Source organism: Antrostomus carolinensis, unplaced genomic scaffold (assembly GCF_000700745.2).
Source record: "Antrostomus carolinensis isolate BGI_N321 unplaced genomic scaffold, ASM70074v2 scaffold2196, whole genome shotgun sequence".
NCBI lineage: Eukaryota > Metazoa > Chordata > Aves > Caprimulgiformes > Caprimulgidae > Antrostomus > Antrostomus carolinensis.
Window position 1 is genome coordinate 1 of NW_010323722.1, and position 19,592 is coordinate 19,592.

Genomic DNA, 19,592 nt, shown 5'->3' on the forward strand with positions numbered 1-19,592 from the left:
AGGCAGGTGGGTGAGAGGCCGGGATCCGAGCCTGGCCCCTGGCCCTGCAGACCTCGTTGTCGGCCGTGCCGTGGCCCCCTGAAACCACCTGTCTTCCTGAGGGGCTTACAGCGGGGCGGCCTCGCTGTGAGTCGCTGACTTTAATATTAAAGGTTTGACATTAAATGATGAGTGTGGGCCCTTTCCTGCCACCCCTGTAACACTGATCAGGGACACACTTGCTTGGGTAAAGAGAAGGATGCACTTAATTAAGGAGAAGGAGGGAAAAGGTGTATCCCACCGGCTGGTGGGAAGAGGCCAGAGCCCCGCAGGGCGTGTTGGGCTGTGATGGTACCAGCTGGTACCTCCACTCCTGCCTTCACAAAGCACAGCCGGGATCACTGTCACAGCAGTAACTTACATGCTTTTTGGAGGACAGAAGCCCAACTTCAGACAATCGGTCAAAATCTAAAGGTGAAGCAGAAGGGGTATAGGATGAAGCTTTGGTATGTATAGCTTCCTGAAGGCGGCCTGGGTTTCTGCCTGGAAACTTTGAGCAGACTCTGAAAACTCCTGGTGTTGCAGGGCCTGTGGTGTTCTGCTTGAAGTGCAGCAAGTACAGCCGGGTTGAAAGAGCACTAAGCTGTGTGTCAGCAGACCTGTATGTGTCCATAGCGTGTGCCCAGATCAGCCGTATGGCACAAGTGCAACAAAACTGATGCTTTGGGTGGTGTCAGGCATTTTGCTTGTGTACATGTATATTTGACTGGGAAAAACGCATGCCAGGTACATCCAAAAAATACCAGTTTCCCCTAGTGGAAGTACGGCATGCCCAGATACTGGCACGTAAGGAAGGGCAGTAGTCAGTGAACAGCTGATACGATAGCCAATCCACACACCTTCAGTTTTTGAGTGTTTTGACACAGTAGTCAAATTCAACTTAAGAGAGTGTAATTTAGAGCACTTTCAGTAATGATTTTTTTTTTTTTTTTTTTTTTACCAGAAGGCAGGAACATTTTTATCTTCAGTTGCAATGTATTTTCTTCTCCAGAGTTGGGACCATGGCTGTTGACTGGATTGGTTTTGCATATGCTGCGTTGCTGGCTGTTGGAGGTGTTGTAGGATACACTCGTAAAGGTAAATACAGGGACAGCAGAGTTTGTAAATGAAGCATTTGAGTTACCTCTCTGCTACGCTTTGTAAAAAATGTAAATTGCTGTAATGAACACGACTGCATTTTAAATCCATCCTGCACTGCTGTGAATAAGCTGAGTCCCGTGAGATTTACTTGGGTTAACTCAAGTATTTAAGGGGTCACTTTTTTTCTGTTAATCTAACTGATGAGTTTGTTTACAGGGCAAAAGGGGCTGTCATGTTATCTTTGACCTTCAGTGTATTTTAGGCCTTCTCATTTCCTTTAAACATTCCTGCGTTGAGCATAGTAGATTATCTTTGATTAAAGCTAATTTTCTACAGAGGCATCCAGGCTTAATTCTGAGACTTCCAGATGCACACTGGAAAGAAAACCTGTTACTTGTGTATGTTGATCTGGTGGTTAGTTATCTCCTACCGTTAGAACTGTGCATTTTCACTCAGAGATGATGGGATAGGTTTTAGCTTGCCCTGTACTATAAAGCGGGTGTAGATGTGTTTCAGCCGTTTGTGCAGCGCTTCCCAGCCAGCAGTGCCGGGGCCGGGCCGGGCCGAGCCGAGGACAGCATCCCGGCAGAGGTCGCAGCGGTACCGGGGACGGGCTGGCCGCAGCTCCGGGCTGCTCCCCGCTGCCTCTCCCTCAAAGTGCACACCCCAGCAGCCAGCGCATCAGTTTTCTTTGCCGTGCCGTTATCCATCCCTGTTCGTGCGATCCAGGGTCACTTGTTTCCCTGCACAGCATGCACATGCTTTGCTCTTAGAGATACAGCTTTATATCTGACTTTCTGAAGACCTTGCTCTGGTTTTTTGTTTGTGTGCAGCTGCGTTCACTCACTACCCCATTTGCTTGTTCTCTTCACTCTTTAATAGTCGGTCAGTCACTGTGGCAAACCTAGATTTTTTTTTTTTTATTGTTAATGATTTCTGTTTTCTTGCAATTCTTGATTAAAAATAATCAATCTAACAGGACTGTGAGCTAAATGACATCTGAGGATCTGGATTCTTCCTTTATGAACATTTTGGGATCAGCTTAATCCAGATCATGCCTGCTGTGCTGATTCTACACTTTTATCATATGGTACCAAGTCAAATGCCTATTGAGAAGCCTGGGTATATTCCTGAAACTCTGGGCTTTATGAACCAGTTTTGAAAGATGTCAAGTTACTTTTAAAAGCCATATTTTCATCTTCATTGTCATCTAATTGGTTTTGCTCCTTTTAAATTCTTTATTAATTAAATGTGATGTTGGTGTGTGGTGGTTTAATTTCTCTGTCCAGGACTGGTGTCAGACTGAAAGTCTTATGACTACATGTATTGTCCAATTTACCCTTTATATGTATTGACACATTTTTACCATTTTTTGAGACTTCCAAGTGTTGTAAGATATAGCTAAAATCAACAGATAGTCCTGAGAAATTACAGAAAAGCTTCTAAAGTTATATATGGTAGAGAAAATAGCTAAATTTAGGTTTGTGCTTCAAAGATTATTTTTCCCAAATTACAAGTATTACAAGTTCCTCATAATCTCCCTCTAATGCAGTCAACTTTGCCCCTAATGCCATGCAAGAGAATCATAGAATGGTTTGGGTTGGAAGGGACCTTAAAACTCATCCAGTTCCAACCCCCCTGCCATCAGCAGGGACACCTTCCACTAGACCAGGTTGCTCAAAGCCTCATCCAACATGGCCTGAAACCCTTCCAGGGAGGGGGTATCCACAACTTCCTTGGGCAACCTGTTCCAGTGTCTGACCACCCTCACAGTGAAAAACTTCTTCCTAATATCTAATCTAAACCTACCCTCTTTCAGTTTAAACCCATTTCCCCTTGTCTTGTCATTAGTAGCCCTTATGAAAATTCCCTCCCCAGCTTTCTTGTAGCCCCTTCAGGGACTGGAAGGCCGCTATAAGATCTCCCCGGAGCCTTCTCTTTTCCAGGCTGAACAGCCCCAACTCTCTCAGCCTGTCTTCATAGGAGAGGTGCTCCAGCCCTCGGATCATCCTGGTGGCCCTTCTCTGGACTTGTTTTAACTGGTCCATGTCTTTCTTAGAATGACCCAGTTACAGAAATATTATCTCTCTGTTCACAGTGGGTGAGATAGAGCTAGCTGCACTGAGGAAAAATCAGTTCTATTTTTACAATATTTGGATAATATTGTGGAGAGAGAGAGAGAACTTCTGTGTAAAGATTGAGCTTAGAGACATTGTATTGAGAAATAATGCTTGAATGGTTTCTTGCAGGTAGTAAAATCTCTTTAGCTGCTGGTCTCACCTTTGGTTCTGTGGCTGGTTATGGAGCTTACTGCGTAACACGTGATCCAAGAAATGTGAAGATATCATTGTGTAAGTGTTTTACTACAGTAAACAACACCCCCCCCACACACACACAAAAAAAAAAAGCCCACAACAAAACCAGGCAGTTTCCTGAATTGCATGTAAAAGTCTCTCTTATATTAAATTTTGAGCATTGCTTTGGTTTAAATGTTATTTTTTAAATAGAGTTAGACACTTCAATTTAGCTTGCAAAATTCAAGAGTTTATACATGGAACTGTTTGCAAGGTAAGGCAAATCATTCACACAAAGCCAGCAGGTGTATTTTACCACCTGGCATCACCTCCTTTTATTAGATGGTTACCTAACACTGCAGATATTGTGAAATCCAGCTGAGAAACATGGGAAAGTACTGACAAAAAATCATTAGAGCTACAGATTAGAAAGTAATTTGAGAAGTAAAGTAGGTGTGGGATCCAGTCTTGCGTAATGGAATGTATCCTCAGCTCGCAGTGAAACAAATAGTTTGTGTTTTTCCTTCGCTGCTAAGAAGGACAGGATACAAACAATGCAGTACTTGTCGTGTTAGCTAGTGTGCCATGAAACCCCCATGGAGGGAAGGAACTGCAGGAACTGTCCCTCTAAGGGGGATGTTGTTTAACCTCGCACAACTGATTTGCACTAAGAGCTCTTTGGAGCTTGTCTCACTCATGGTTTTAGCAAAGGTGGCTGTGGTTTCACATGCAGAAATGCATTTAAAATAAACTGTAATCCATATTGTGCGAGTACACTCTTGCTTTTTCTGAACTTAGAATTTATGGTACAGTGTTCATGCTGCTTTTGGTTTTTACACCAGCCACAGTTGTAAAAACTTCCATTTCAAAAAAATGTTGAATAGGATTGTTAGCGAAGTGTATTTGCACCAACTTGTTTCTTTAGTAAAGGCAGTAATGGTACACCTGATCTGCTCCTAGATGGCCTAAAATTGGATATTCTTGTTTTGCCACCGTGACCTTGCTCAGATTAAATTATCCCACTGTTAAAAATCCCCCTTTTTTTTGGAATGAAGACACAGCCTTAAGTATATGTAAATATGTAATCATTCTGTGTGATGTGCTTTTGAGTAGATATGGTCTTTATGGGTCAGTTAGATCACTAATTTGGATACAGAATTTGTGGAAGACTAATTAAAACTTAGTAAATGTTTGTAATTTGTTGGCTTTGAAAGGACTAATACAGACTTTCCACAACCTGCTCATCGACGTCAGATATACTAAAACATAGTGAGTGTTATGCATTTCACGTAGCCATAGACATACCAGGACTTTCTGTCAACTGCAGAAACATGTATTACTAATTGAATAGAAATTATAGCAATACAGATGAGATACAATTCACTACACTTGCCTTAGAAGGTTCTTACTGTGTAGACTAAAAAGAACAAAGACTTTTAAAAGCAGTTGTAGTTCAGAGTGTTTACAAAGTGATGTTCTGATTGCTTAAAACCTAAACGTATATTTAACCTTGGCTGTGAATGGGTGGCCCCTTTAAGATCCACCTGTGATGGATAAATCCAATAAGGTGGTCTGAACTAACTGCTAATTTTTGCCTGAAGTGAGTTAGGAAGTATTCATGCAAAGTGCTCTGCCAGTGCCAGCTGTCCAGGCTGGTTTTAATCTCTTCCAGGCTGAAGGGTATCTTCAGTATCTCAGTCTGGAAGAGGATGTCATCTGGCTTCTATATACATGGGTATCCCAAATGAATAAAGAACTCAGTAGGAAGACTTCAGAGGAAGGGAGAATTAGACACACTCGGAAACATCTACAGGTCCACACCTTAAAAACCTTTGGTGGCTGCTGTATCTGATACTTTCAGAATAATAAGGGCTTTTCGTAATAAATGTGTATTGCTTTCGTAGGAAATCAGAATGTTTTCCCTTTAAATCTAACCTGCCAAAGTGCTAAAAGCAACTGGAGCACAAATGAAAGAAGCAAATTAAGTGCACGGAAGAGTGACCACTCTGAACTTAGAAACCAGTAAATTGCAAAGTCAAATGAAGCATGTACCCAAACTTTTAAAAGGTTAGGAAATAAATAATTAAAAAAAAAAAAATCCATCCAAACCCATAATTATCTATAGTATTTATCACCTATGCAAGAGTCTTCTTCTGCAGTAACGTACAGTAGCATTTTAGTACAAGACCTTGATAGTGGGGTTCTTGTAACTGGTCCTATATACAAAGAGTATGTAGCGTACAGGCACCCCAGGCAAATGTCCTTAACTGCTGTAATTATACATTATTTTTTCAGGCGTTTTCCCACTCCCTCTGAAATCAACTCTGCACTTTCTTGGGTACTTTAATGTAATGTTAGGTGTTTGGAGCAGGTGCAGAAATTCTGACTTCAGTATGCAACAGTTAGTGCTTTTCAGAGTGCAAGTCGATGCAACCTATTTATTGAATTTCTGACCTGAATATGATTTACTGAATTGAATTTGGCTTGATTTATTGGATTTCTTTGACTAATTTAAGGGGAAACAATGGCTATCTATCACTTTTGAAAATCAGGTCTAAAAGTTGAACATCTTAAAAACTCACTGGCACATCTGAAAAGCCAGATACTAGTAACTGGAAAAAAAACCACAACACATGACAGAGTGCACATGCTTTGTAGCTTGTAATTAATTGCAAATATACTCAGGGCTGTGGCAAGACACATACTGTGGAAGAGACCACTCCTCAGACATTCCTGAGAGGATCAAGGCTATGGGACCAGAAAATCAGAGCAACGGATAACGGAGCATAATAGCTTTTTGCAGGGTGTCTTTAATGAGGGCATATGCATAGCTGGTAGAGTTTCATAAGATGCTTGTAACTGTCAGAGCTTGTTTTACAATGCTGGAGTGAGTTTTAAAACTAATTCTTGACAGCTGTGAGCACAGGACTGTCCACAGTAGTAGACAGTGGAGTTTGAGGAGAATTAGCCAGGTGGATTAACTGCTCCATAAAAAGAGAAGAGATTTGTGTAACTACCTTTACTTTGGTGCAAGAGTGATAAAGCCCAGCTGCCCACAGGAAGTGCAGCCTCTCTGCCCGCTTCCTGGGAGCATTTCAGGTGATAGTTCTTTAATGAAGCTAGCTATCTCTGGAGAATTTTATGTAGTCTCATTAATCTTCTCATTTATGTAGTGCTTTGCAGCCATAGTTCAAGATGAAATCCTCATGCCTGATCAGGTCATTGCTGCCTCCATTTTTAGGTAAAACTGCTCCAGGAAGAAGATGCAATTCCTTTCATGATGTTTGTTCTCTGCTGCTTACATTGCATGTGTTGCCCTCTTGGGCTGCTCACCTCTTCTCACAGACACAGATAGTTCCCTTGTCGCAAAATGAAACAAAGGAGCTTGTAGTCATGATGAAGGAGATGTTGACAACCATGTTCTGTAGTGAAAACAAGGGGAAAACCTTCCCATCTAGTTTTTAAGGGTCAGCAAACAAAGAGCTAGCATTCTAAAAAGAAAACAGATAAAAGCTGGATGCTCTAGCTCCTTGAATATTTAGAAGCTGCAGTGATCTAGTGTGGTGGGATTTATGAGACACTATTCCTGTAATTCAGTATACATGTTACGGTTATGATGAAGATTCTTCCTATTTTATTTGTATCCCCATGAATGCGGGAGTAGAATTCACTGTCTGACAAACTTAGTATCTGTGGAATAGGATTTAGCGCTTTGCTGCACCTAGAAACCTTATTTGTAGCTGAAAGAAATCATAGCAGTGCATTTTGGAAAAGCAAGAATGTTTTTACAGACCCTATCTCTGATCTAATGTTTTGTTAAATTGCAGTTCATAGCAAAACATAGCAATGGCCTTCGATAACTCTCCATGTTCCTGCGTGGTCCACTGGGAGAAGTCAGAACATAAATACATTGACTTGTCTTTTACAGTTACAGCTTTTCTTTTGACCATTATAATGGGAATGAGGTTCAAGAGGTCCAAGAAATTAATGCCAGCCGGACTAGTAGCATGCCTGAGGTAAACATATATTGAGGATCTTAATGTAAAGATTTCACTGATTTTCAAATAGTTGCCATTTGACATCTGATTCAAGCCAGTGTCAGGGGAAGTTACTATCACCAGCAACTGCACAGTTTAAGTGAAATTAATTTGGAGGTCACAGTCCTGTTTCCAGTGCAGCTTTTTCATCTCACTAGGCAGATATATCTGATATGGAGTGACTTTCTCAGCAAAGAAAGGAGGTACCTGCAATTAATTATTAATGCATATTGATAAGGCTCTTGGAAGAACCTGAAGTAAACCTCAGTGTTTTCAAACACATACACATAAAATTAGTCATCTAATTTCATACAACACAGTCATCTTAAAACAGACAGTTTTGACCTGATGACCTGACCTAAGAACTTTGGTCAGTATTACTGCAAATTACAACGTTTCTAACTATTCTGACTGCTTTGTTGCTGCTGTTTTATTTTGGCATTCTGGAAAACATAATTTTCTGTACATACTGTTTTGGAATTAAATTATGGAGTAAGTCAAAACTTTTTTTCTCCAGTGAGTCTGTAACTCAAAACATTTTTCAACTATTTTTCAGAATCCCCATCTTCTGAAGAAGTAATAACTTGCTTCATTGTTATAAAATTTAATATAACACCATCAACTGTTTTACTCCAGTTACATATAGGGAGGGAAAAATCAGATGTGAAAAATCAGATTGTCAAGGTGCAAAGTTTAGAAATCAGGACTTAAACTGGAAACTGCTATTTTCCATAGTGGATCGCTTTTCAAGCCTAGGTGGGCTCTGTGTTTCAGCAGCCCCGGAGGCTGTCGATTTAGACATTTTGAAAGATTGCTTACTAGAGGCTCTAGTGTCAGGTATTTATGAATGCTCAGTTATGTAATGATAACTTTCACTGTTCATGCACAGACATATTTATGTTTCTTGTTCTGGTTTGGGTTTTTTTGCAGCCTTTTGATGATTTTGAGGCTTGTTTTTATGCTGCTGTAGGCGAGTTTAGCAACTTAAGGACCCAAGTACGACTGCCACGCCCACCGAACAAACAGGCAAGCTCTCCATACTTGAAAGACAAGTTTGAACACAAGTCTTAAATTGCATTTATCTTTTCTGTAAAAGATCTGTACCTGTTATTGGATTATTGACATTTGCTAATGTTTTGCAAGCTTTTTTAAAAAATAAAACCAATGTTTTGTTGAGGATATATTTTGATCTACTTCCGTTTAAGCAGTCTGTTAACTCAAGAGGTGTTTCTCTGTAAGTTTGATCTCTTTCAGGGGTGCTGAGCACCCCAAGAAATTGAGTTAGTATTGCACTGTACTTCTGAGAAAAGAATTTATATAAATACCTGTTTATGCTAAAAAGGTGTATTGTATTGAACCATAATTTTGTAGCTTCTGAGATTACGTAATTAATTATACTCATATTGTGAATTACTAATCAGTAAAGGCACAGGCCTGTACTGTGCTGAACTAGAAAACCCACCTTTCTTTAAGACAAAAGTGTCTTGTTCCACTGGTTCTAAATGTAAAAACTATTATCAGTGTTCAAATAAAACATAAAATCGTCAACACTTCTCAGTTTTTTATGCAGACCAGTGAGCCATTTGGTCAATGGAAGAGTCTGGTAACCTGCTGGGTCCTCACTGCTGGGTTAAAACATGTACCATGCTGTAAATTCCCACTGATGTGAACCACAGCTGAGGAAGGTTCACTATATTGCACAAACAGGTTCTACATTCTCAGTCTCAATGTTCTTTAACAGGTTTGGCATTGTGGTCTCATACAGATTATCTTGCTGAAGTCCTCTCCCTAAGCAAAGGAGAGCATTCAGACATAAACTACTCAGGGACTGAAGCTGCTTTGGTTTGCATAGAAAATAACTAAATATTCCCCGAGTCTGAAAGCCTGGCTAAGACTGTCTTCTGGTGTACAGGAACGTGCAGCCAAATCATTAGGAAACTGAATATGGGTAAGTGAGCTATTGAAGACAAAGACAAATGTTGCTGCTTTTCATTTTTTCGTAGAGAGCTTGCTTATAAAGGTTATCACGTATCTCAGTGCTGTGCCAATCCATCAGCGGAATCATAGAAACATGGAATGGTTTGTGTTGAAAAGAACCTTTAAAGGTCATCTAGTCCAACCCCCTGCAGTGAGCAGGGACACCTTCCACTAGATCAGGTTGCTCAGAGCCCAGTCCAGCCTGACCTTGAATGTTCCCAGGGATGGGGCTTCTGCCACCCCTCTGGGCAACATGTGCCAGTGTTTCACCACCGTCACTCCAAGAAATTTCTTCCTCAAATCTAGTTGGAATCTGCCCTCTTGTAGTTTAAAACCACTCTCCCTTGTCCTATTGCTACAGGCTCTGCTAAAAAGTTTGTCCCCATCTTTTTTAAAGGTCCTCTTCAGGTACTGGAAGGCCACAATAAGATCTCCCCAGAGCCTTCTCTTCTCCAGGCTGAACAACCCCAACTCTCTCAGCCTGTCCTCATAGGAGAGGTGCTCCAGCCCTCAGATCATTTTTTGTGGCCCTTCTCTGGACCTGCTCCAACAGGTCCATGTTTTCCTTGTACTGAGGGCTCCAGAGCTGGACACAGTACTCCAGGTGGGATCTCACCAGAGCAGAGTAGAGGGGCAGAAAGGGGCAGAAACACCTCCCTTGACCTGCTGGCCACACTTCTTTTGATGCAGCCCAGGATACAGTTGGCCTTCTGGGCTGCAAGCGCACATTACTGGCTCACATTGAGCTTTTCATCCACCAGGACCCTCAAGTCCTTCTCCACAGGGTTGCCCTCAATGCCTTCATCCCCCAGCCTGCATTGATACCAGGGATTGCCCTGACCCAGGTGCACAACCTTGCACTTGGCCTTGTTGAACCTCATAAGGTTCCTACAGGCCCGCTTCTTGAGCTCATCCAGGTCCTTCAGGCCTATCAATGGCACTCACATGGGAAATACCAAGCTTATTATCTTGGTAGGGGCTTAGATTGTAACAAGGTGGTGTGAGCAGCCTCCAGCTCTGGGATCTCTGAGACCAAATGTTGGTCTCAGTCATCTCCAGGCCTTGCCAGGCTTACAGGTGATTGAGCTGGTATGTTACGGATTTCAGATTGTGATGACAACTGAACACAGAAGATGTGGTTCATTTCATCCTGAAGTAGAGCTTCAAGGCATGTCAGGGGAATCCAACTGCCATGTACCATAACAGGCTTGGGTGACCAGGGCCAATTTGGATACTTGTACTGTAGACAAGGCGACTCCTGCCTTAGATTAAGCTCCAATTAAAAGCTGAGGCAACCTAGAGCTGAAATGCAGAAGCCATCCCGCAGTTGCTGCTGCCCCAGATCCTAAATGCAGTAAGATTGTGTATTCAGAGTTGAGCCTTCTGTGCATTCTCTGAATTACCCCATGGGGGAAGGGGCCTACAGGCCTGAGGACTCACAAATGCAGGAGTGATGTCCTGTGCCAGTCTCTGTGATGGTTCAGCAATCAGCACTTGTTTGCAATAGAGGTGTAGCTCCATGAAACTTGAGTGCTACGGTGGGCATGGCGAACTACTGCTTCCAGCTACCTGGGTAATTCTAATGTAAAACTCTTTGGAGATCATCTGGGCAGTTCAGGCTGGGCTCTGAAAGTACAGAGCTAGCAGTGAAATACAGCAGGGGGACAGTGAACTTTGATCTATGAGAGCAAAACCCAAAGATTCTAGGCCTCATTTTACATAACTTCCCCATTTTTATGGAGTGGCTCTTCTGCAGTTTATAAAGCTGGGGTGGGGGCTTTCTACAGTACTCTGAAAGCTACAGCTGAGATATTTCACCCTACCAAGCACGTACTGTAATTAAACAAACACAAAGTATCAACGTATTTTATTTCATGTAATTGTTCCATGAAATACCACTTTCTGGACTCAACAGGTCCAGATCAGCCTTTTACTCTAATTTAAAGGTGTATTGTGTTTTAATGATTACCATGTGACTGGGTATATAATTCAAGCTATAGAATACATCTATGCAGTTTACACTTATAAGGCACAGCTCTTATATACTAATATACTACAGTTGTGTTATGTTCAGCAGCCACGTGATTAGATATTGAATATTTTCCTCACAACAGCAACAAACTTCTCATCTGTTGGTGGCTTCCTCTGGCTGCCAGGCTGCAAGAATTTTTTGATTGTTGGAATGTTGCTCGTTCTTCCTTTAAAAGCCTGTAAGAAGCAGCAGTAAAGCCAGTGAGAGTTGGGAAATAAGAAGTCCATCCTTTTATAGCTTATAAATCAGGTAACTTAGATTTTTACTTCTGAGATATACTTATTAAACAGAGACAGGTAATAGCTCTTTATAGCCAGCTCAGCTCTCACCATTTTCCATTTTTACACACCCACAATGTATTAGTCTTTTTGGAAAATCCAGGTGTGAATATTCTGATCTGCAGTGCTGGTGCTATAAAGTTTACCTTAGTTTCCCAGATGGGGATTGGAGAAATTAATATCAGACAGTTAAGATTCACCTGGCAAAGCTGGAAGAATCATACAATCATTTTAGTTGGAAAAGACCTTTAAGAAGGAAAAAATAAGGAAAAAAGAAAAAGCAAAAACCACAGCCTGAATCCAAATCCTGAAGATGTATTTGAGCAAAAAAAGAGGCAAGGACAGGAATACCTCAATGCAAAGCATCACGGAAGACAAGACATAAGACACGTAACAGCTTTGTATATGATTTCTTCAAAATATACTTTTGCAGGAACTGCAGACACAACAGGCCAGAGACTTCCGCTCCTGATGCTCATTGCTGTGTTTGAAGACATGAAAGTAGCAGTTACAGGAGCAAACTGGTAGAGACAGTAAGTAAATTACTGCCACCTGAGAACAGCTGGGAAAAGTGGAGCTGGATAAAAGGTGAGCCCCCAGCAGCGCTGGGGGCAAGGCAGTGTGGGTGTGGTAAGGTTGCTGTAAACAAAAATAGACCAGAGAACTGTTTACAAGGTTTCAAAAGATTTAAATATCAATTAGCTTTCAAAACTGGGCAGACACATTTGTATGTTCCATTCCACATTGAGATCAGGTGATTACTAACCTGTAGCAGAGGGAATGCAGACAGTATGTCAGGCTTACATTCTTCTGCCATTAAAATGGCTTCCAGAAGGTGGATGTCTGCCCAGCTTAATTTGTTGCCAACAAGATAATCATGCCCGTGGTCTTTTAAGGCCTACAAAATACAAATTAATAAAAAGATGGGTAGGATGCAAAAATTTTACCTAGATATTTCATTAAAGAAAGATTTCTACAAAAATGCACATCAGAGAAAATCTATGAAGAAGTTAGAATGTTACAGCTATTATCAAACAACATAAAGAATGAGAACTCACGTTCCAGTGTGTATGGACCTATCACTATCACCTACTGCAACAGGCAGCTATACCAACTCCAGATCCAAAAGAAAGATTGAAACCATAGAAAAGAAACAGGACCAAAGTAAGTGTAGCAGGTAGTCAGGACAGCTTCTCTGTCATGTACCTCAGCTAAAAAAAAAATAATTCCCAGATGTTTAAGGAAACTGAGACTATGGTTTATAGTTTGCACCAAGTGAGGAATGCACTGCACCAATGTCCCTCCCTCCACACCTTTTCCATAGGGGCCAAGGATGGGCTGGGGACCTCAGCCTCAGACCAAGGCTGCCATTAGGGTTCAGAGATCTACAAAGCCTGCAGCTCCAGGGACACTGGGGTTGGAAAAGGCAGGCCAAGGGGAGCAGGGCACTCCATCAACATTCCACCTTTCAGACCTTTCTGATCTGGGCCACCCATAGTGCTGGGAGCCTCAGCCTAGGTCCCAGGCTGTCATTAGGGTTCAGGTTAGGGTTCAGTAAGCTGCAGAGCCTACAGCTCCAAGGACACAGGGGTTGGAAAAGGCATGCCAAGGGGAGCACGGCACTGTTCCATCATTCCTCTCTCTACACTTTTTTGATCAGGGCCACCGATCATGCTGGTGACCTCAGCCTCAATTCCAGGCTTCCATTAGGGATAAGGTTCAGTTGCTCTGAACCCTAACCGTAATGGAAGCCTAGCCCTAATCCTAACCCCAAACAAAGCCTACAACTCCAGGGACACTGGCACTGGAAAAGGTATTCCAAGGGGAGCACGGCACCAGCATTCCTCCCTCCGCACCTTTCTCATCTAGGCCACCCATGGTACTGGGGGCCTCAGTCTCAGTTCCAGGCTGCCATTAGGGTTACATTTAATTTTTGGCTCAGGGTTAATATTGGCACAAGTAAGTCCTGCAGCCCCAGAGACACTGGCACTGGAAAAGGTATGCGAGGGGAGCATGGCACTGCAGCAATATTCTTCCACACCTTTCTCACCTCGGCCACCCATGGTTCCAGGAATCTCAGCCTCAGCCCCAAGCTGCCATTAGCGTTAGGGGTTCCGAGCCTTTCCACCCCTCCTCCCATACCGAAGGATCCTTTAATGGCAAACTGCTGATGCAACAACGACAGCCCACCTAAGCTAGTGACAGCTGTAATAGACAAGCTATGGTGCATGTTGCAGCACATCCTCAGAGCAGTTCCCAGCTCTCCAGCCTACTTTTTCCCTGAGGTCTATCACCCTTGTAGCAGAAGGAAACATTTCTATGCCTGATATACTGTAATGTTATCTTTAAACAACTAACAAATGTGCACTAAAAGTCTCATTTTGGAAGCCAGTGCCTTCTCCAGTCTCATCTTCCTGTGTGACTATAAAAGACGCAGTGATGTTTTACAGAAGCAAGGCTGATAACTTCGTGTAGTTATTTCCTATGCTGCTCTAACAATGTTCACGACAGCTTATCTGTCCAACCCACATGGAACCTCCCAAACACAGCATCAGATCCAGATGGCCTGCAGTGCTTTATTTTACCTTTTGCCGCTCTATCTGGCTGCTGAGTGTTTAAAGTGAAGACTTATAGGTAGGGACATTCTCTGTCAGGACTGCCTAACACATGGACTGCAAACCCTGCTAATCAATGGACAACTTAAACAGCTGGTACAGAAGAAAAATTATTAATCATTCTAACAAAATTAACCAGGCTAAAAATAATGTAAAAGTTTAGCTGTGTCTTTACCATAAGTGAACAATGATTATTTTAATGAGTTTCCTCCAGTGAGCATACACACTGAAACATACCACAACAGTAGTTTATGCCACCTAGGCACAGGTTCAGAGAACATTGGTGTCTAAATTTGCTTTCTTATTTTTTAATAACTTAAACACTTATTTCATCAGACTTCAAATCTTTGAAAATTTAACATGTGCAATCTATGTCTCAGCACAGCCTTGCATTGGTATAGATCTAGCTGAACTCTCATTACAGCAGTGCAGGCTTATGTCATTTATGTGCAATGTTTTTTTCACAGAGCAGCCTCTGGGCATTTTGCTTGCGCATTTTAAGGCTCTGATAAAGAGGCACATGAAATTGCATCAAGTCCTGTATTTTTTGAATGGAGTTCAGCTGCCTGTGAAACAAGGATTCAAGCCAGAAACCTGGCTCAGCTCTGAAACAACACAGCTTTGTACAGACTTCCGAGGAGACTGCTACACTCTGAAACAGTGCTATGAGAAAGCACAACCATACGAGGCACAGAAGGTAAAGTTACAGACAGAAGTAGGATAGTGGCATGAGGATCACAGCTGACTCAATTCAAACCAGAAAATGTTAACACAAAAAAATTTTTAAATATCCTAAAGCAAAAACCAAAACAACAGAAAAAACAGCAAATTGGTAGAAAATGGCAACTCAATAACATCCAGGCTATGTTCCAGGGAGAAGCAGAGAAGGCCCCTCCTAAGCAACTGTTGCCTGGCCAAGAAAGACTCTACATGTACTCTATGGGGGTGGTAAGCACACCAGTGCCTTACCTCATAGCTCATTAGAGGCTCTCTCTTCAGTGCATGCTAGCCAGTAAATAACTGCTTTATATTTTTAAGCTATATACATCCTGTTTGCAGAGCCTCTTTGTGCACACCTAGGGATGCCCAAACAGGGCTTCAGAAAAACACAGTAATAGTCTGTAAATGTAATGTTTTTAAGCAACGGGTTTGAGAAAGATCACAGGTCCTTAATTATAAAGCACAACTATATTTAACTTGAAACAGCAAGAGTATATTACACTTTCAGGCAGTAAGTTTTGAAGGCTGGCACAGGTATTTAAATGGTGCATTTATGTAAAATGCTAGGAGCTATCAGCCACTAAGCTAGGTTTAAAAAGTAGGATCTGCTCTTTGAGGAGTCTTAAAGAAGAGAGCAGAGATACTCAGTACTGAAACCAGCCCAGTATTATTTTGTGTCCCTCTTTTCACACTTCTGAATGCTGGCTCCATCATACAGTTCCAGAATTGTACTGTCACTTGCCTCCCAGAAAGCAGGTGTGTGGGGACAGAGGAGGGGGACGGGGGGAACCTGTACTCCACTTTACTGTCTTTGTGATTTATCACTTACCTTTTCATAAACAGGAAAGTACCTGGTTGTAGCTCGTTCAATGATTAAGGCAAGATTCTTTTCTTTTGTGTCAGCTGGTTGAAAAGGGAGATACATGATCATTCCCATCAGGTCTGTTGTTCCCTCCACGTACATATCAATCCTGAAACAAACATTTTTATTTCACATTTATTATCTGAACATTCCATTTTGGTTATTTTCCTGAAATACATTGCTGAAGTGATCACTGAGTAAAATGCTTACTGGTGAATACAATGTAAGAGACTATTTTATTTTCTTGTTCTTCCACTTTGATTCCAGGTCAGGTTTTTTTTTTCAAAGCACAGATCTTTACGAACAGGCTCACAGTGTCTGCAACAAGCCAGGTATAAATAAGAGTCTGCAACTAATGTATTTAAAGTGGAGTTCACACTGTTTTCCATTGGTAACCTATTCATCTGTGCTGTGGGAGAAAACACCACATATGCAAACCATGCTAGAGAAAAAAATATCTTTGAGGTCTTATCATTACAGCTGGAACAGAGCTGGGTTTCTTTTTAGTAGCTAGAATAGTGCTGCATTTTGCTTTCAGCCTGGGACTTGTTATGAGAAACACTGATAACACACCAGTGTTTGCATTCTTGTCGCAGGAAGTGAAGGACTTTGTGTTTTCTTAGTCTGCAAGCGCAAGATCTAAGGGGGTGAGGAATATTTAAATTAATAAGCTAAATTGGCATTTGGCTATGCCAATGGGATATTCCATATCGTTTCACGTCACACCCAGTATATTAGTGAGGGTCTCTTCCTTTTTTAGCTCTCTCTGGTTTTCGCTCGGGTTCTCGCTCTCCCGGGATTGCGGTTTCGGTTCGGGATTGTCGCTCCTTCGGGATCGTTATCTGGGAACAGGCCGGGCTTGGTCAGCAGGTGGTGAGCAGCTGCACTGGGTATCACTCATTTACATATTTTGTTGCTGTTATTATTATCACTACTATATTAATATTAGTATTATTTTAAGTTTTCTTTTACTTATATTATTAAATTGTTCTTATCTGACCCTACAAGTCTCCTTACCCTTGCTCCCCAATCCTCTCCCCTGTCCGCTGGGGGTGAGGGGGGTGGGTGAAGGGCTGTGTTGGCTGCTAGCCAAGGGCTAGCCCCGTGAAACTATCACATTATTAAAGGATCTAGGCAACAAATAGCTGCCAATTGCCCATTCAGACATTCCAGTCCATAATAATCCCCACAATCTCTGGAGTTGCCCCTCCATTATCACAGAATAAACCCTTTACAGTAAGTGGTAATGAGTTAGTTAAAATAAACAAGGATTTTTGCTTTTGCATTAGCCCTTTAATTACGACAATGGAAAGTATGCACAGCATACAAAGGAATATTAGGAAAATATTGGTTTAACTTTCAGTAGCATTAAGCCACTGAACATGTCTTTTTTAAAAATCAGCTGTGAAAGATTCTTTACATTTTGAAAAAATGAAATTAGAACACTTAAAGACACTTCATTTTTCCTTCAGGCAGCTGTAGTTTTTCCTGCTGTTTTCCAGTTCAAAGGAAAAAAACAGCATACTTAGCCTTTATTATTGTATTAAGTTCTGCAGTTGCCCAGAAACTTAAGGGACTTCTGGTCTCTGTGAAATCAAGTGAGCCTGAAGGTGGCCATAACATTCTCACCGTGTTGACAATTAACAACCGATTATCAGTCACAAAGTCCATTCGCCCTTTCCCTGGATTGAGGAGACAAAGCACTGGCAGATGTATATGCAGCTTTACATGCACAAACTTCACAGCAATTTTCTTCTCATATATATTAAAAATCATGGAAGAATATTAGTAAGGACAGCATGCACTGTTACCATACCAGGCTCTCTCCTTCAGGTCCTTCCCATAGAGGTTGTACTTTGCTGCTATGTAGCTGAGGATGGCTCTAGTCTGCACCATCTTCATCCCATCAATCTCCACCATAGGCACTTGCTGGAACAACAGGACTCCATCTGAGGAAGAAAAAGAAGCAAACTATTCAGACTGTTGCCATACTACACTGAATATGAGAAAGATCTGCTAACACATCAAGACATTTCCAATTCTGAGGGATGAAAGCACATACAAGCAAGCAGGTCTCTCAAATCTTCTCTTTACAGGTCACGTCATATTGGAGGTCTTACAAAAATCTTATCTGTTGTCCTTTTGTTATACTGGTGTGAATTTATGTTTAGGGTACAGTTTACAGACTCACCGTTGCGTAATTTTTCTAGGTCTTCCTTTGTTTCTATGAATTCCTCTTCAAACTGAAAAGCAAAGACAGAAAACAACACTGTGTCATTCCAAAGGCAAGCAGAAGGGAGTCTGGAAGTTAGACTCCACCTCTCCACACTATTGCCCATACATCTCATGATTGTGTTGACCCCCTACTTCTATATCTCTGCTCCAGGAAATAACCCCAGGACTGTGGTGTCCCCAACCCCACAGTCATGTACGCTTTACACTTCAAAAAAGGCTTCCTTCATTATAAACACCAGTCTACTTGGCTGTACCAACAATTAACAGACACCAAATCATTCACTTAAAAGCAGCTGATGCCACGTGAAATATTGAGAAATTTTTAATAACTTATGCCTCTGTTACACAGCATTTATCTCCCTCTTTGCCCCTGCTGATATTTTTTCTTTTTAAATGAGAAGGACATTTGAATAAGGGCAAGGTCTTTGTTTCCTCAGCATTCATGCTCTGCAGCTTCTCTCTCAGCAACATCCACGAGTGAGCATCATTAAAAAAGCCTTTTATTTCCAATGCAGTATAAATAGTTTCTGAGAAAACAGTTTCAAAGCACCATATTCAAGCAAAAAGTGCATGTAGAAATTAAGATGCCTTAGGATGGTTTTCACCTGATGTTAATCTGGACAGCTCTCCCACTGCCTTCGGGGCGGCTTTGCTGATTTATCCTACTCAAGTCCTGACCAGAAGAATGAAAAGCACTTTGTTTGGAGATAATGTTGTAAAGTTTTTCATGTGGTACACATGATCTTTAAGTTGAGAACAAGCATGAGACTCAGAGAAGTAATGAACATTAAGAAAAAGTCAGAGATATACAGTTTTAGTCTGCAGCAACAAGTTAAGATCTCTTCAGCTTAAAGTACATTTCAAAAGTGGCACCTAACAATTCTCTTTGTATGTGAAAATATTTTTACTGGGCAGCTGTTGCTCAAGGAATACATTAAATAAATATACAACATGAGAGAGTGTATCACTGAATCCAAGCATTCTGCATCACAACATGTGATACTGTGCATCTCTCTGAGCATAGATGTAAATGGGAAAACTTTCCAAAGAATACTTATTTTAATCACAGGTTAATTTGATCACCTTGTAAAAAAAAGATACAAACCTCAACCCCGGCTGCTGCTAACAGCCATCGGATTGACTCCATCTTCCCCCTTCCCTTGGTGTAGTGCAGCTTGGGTTTCCCCGCCATGATTTCAGCGTTCTTGTTTCCTGATAGATTCAAGAAGATGACCTTACAGCAAGCATGTTTGAAATTAGCATCTAAAACATTCCACTCCGAACTACTAAATGCAGGTGGTTGAATGTGAAAGTAGAAGGGCAATCAAGACCTAGATACCTGGGCTTGGTTCAACCAAGTTTCCTGTGAATTAGGGGGAAAAAAAAGGAAAAGTATACACTACCAGGAGAATATGCAGCAATT

General features: G+C 41.5%; 2 protein-coding genes across 3 annotated transcripts; one reads left to right on the forward strand and one right to left on the reverse strand.

Moving 5' to 3' along the window:
* Nucleotides 1-1,032: 1,032 nt before the first annotated feature.
* On the forward strand, nt 1,033-8,791 carry TMEM14A (transmembrane protein 14A). The gene is made up of 4 exons (XM_010170649.1): nt 1,033-1,116; nt 3,369-3,470; nt 7,342-7,429; nt 8,381-8,791. The coding sequence occupies exons 1-4, from the start codon at nt 1,041-1,043 to the stop codon at nt 8,418-8,420; spliced, it is 306 nt and encodes a 101-aa protein (XP_010168951.1). The 5' UTR covers nt 1,033-1,040; the 3' UTR covers nt 8,421-8,791.
* Nucleotides 8,792-11,280: 2,489 nt separating this feature from the next.
* On the reverse strand, nt 11,281-19,376 carry LOC104519211 (glutathione S-transferase). Of its 2 annotated transcripts, none has more exons than XM_010170651.2 (6): nt 19,275-19,376; nt 18,126-18,177; nt 17,751-17,883; nt 15,902-16,043; nt 12,504-12,635; nt 11,281-11,635 (listed from the first exon to the last, which is right to left on the reverse strand). In XM_010170651.2, exons 1-6 carry the CDS (start codon nt 19,359-19,361, stop codon nt 11,513-11,515), a joined length of 669 nt encoding a protein of 222 aa, XP_010168953.1. In that variant the 5' UTR covers nt 19,362-19,376; the 3' UTR covers nt 11,281-11,512. The 2 variants fall into 2 exon arrangements, with proteins under 2 accessions (XP_010168953.1, XP_010168952.1); XM_010170650.1 differs by having other exon boundaries at nt 11,282-11,635; nt 17,751-17,877; nt 18,111-18,177; nt 19,275-19,361.
* Between the last annotated feature and the right edge of the window lie 216 nt (nt 19,377-19,592).

What these genes read in the sequence shown, in the direction of transcription:
- TMEM14A (XM_010170649.1), top strand. Translation starts at nt 1,041, where the DNA reads ATGGCTGTTGACTGGATTGGTTTTGCATATGCTGCGTTGCTGGCTGTT. An exon ending in AAATGTGAAGATATCATTGT is followed by an intron (nt 3,471 to 7,341) that starts GTAAGTGTTTTA and finishes TGTCTTTTACAG; the next exon opens with TTACAGCTTTTCTTTTGACC. An exon ending in GGACTAGTAGCATGCCTGAG is followed by an intron (nt 7,430 to 8,380) that starts GTAAACATATAT and finishes GTTTTTTTGCAG; the next exon opens with CCTTTTGATGATTTTGAGGC.
- LOC104519211 (XM_010170650.1), bottom strand. Translation starts at nt 19,361, where the DNA reads ATGGCGGGGAAACCCAAGCTGCACTACACCAAGGGAAGGGGGAAGATG. An exon ending in GACCTGAAGGAGAGAGCCTG is followed by an intron (nt 16,044 to 17,750) that starts GTATGGTAACAG and finishes TGTTTGTTTCAG; the next exon opens with GATTGATATGTACGTGGAGG. An exon ending in ACTTTCCTGTTTATGAAAAG is followed by an intron (nt 12,636 to 15,901) that starts GTAAGTGATAAA and finishes TGTATTTTGTAG; the next exon opens with GCCTTAAAAGACCACGGGCA.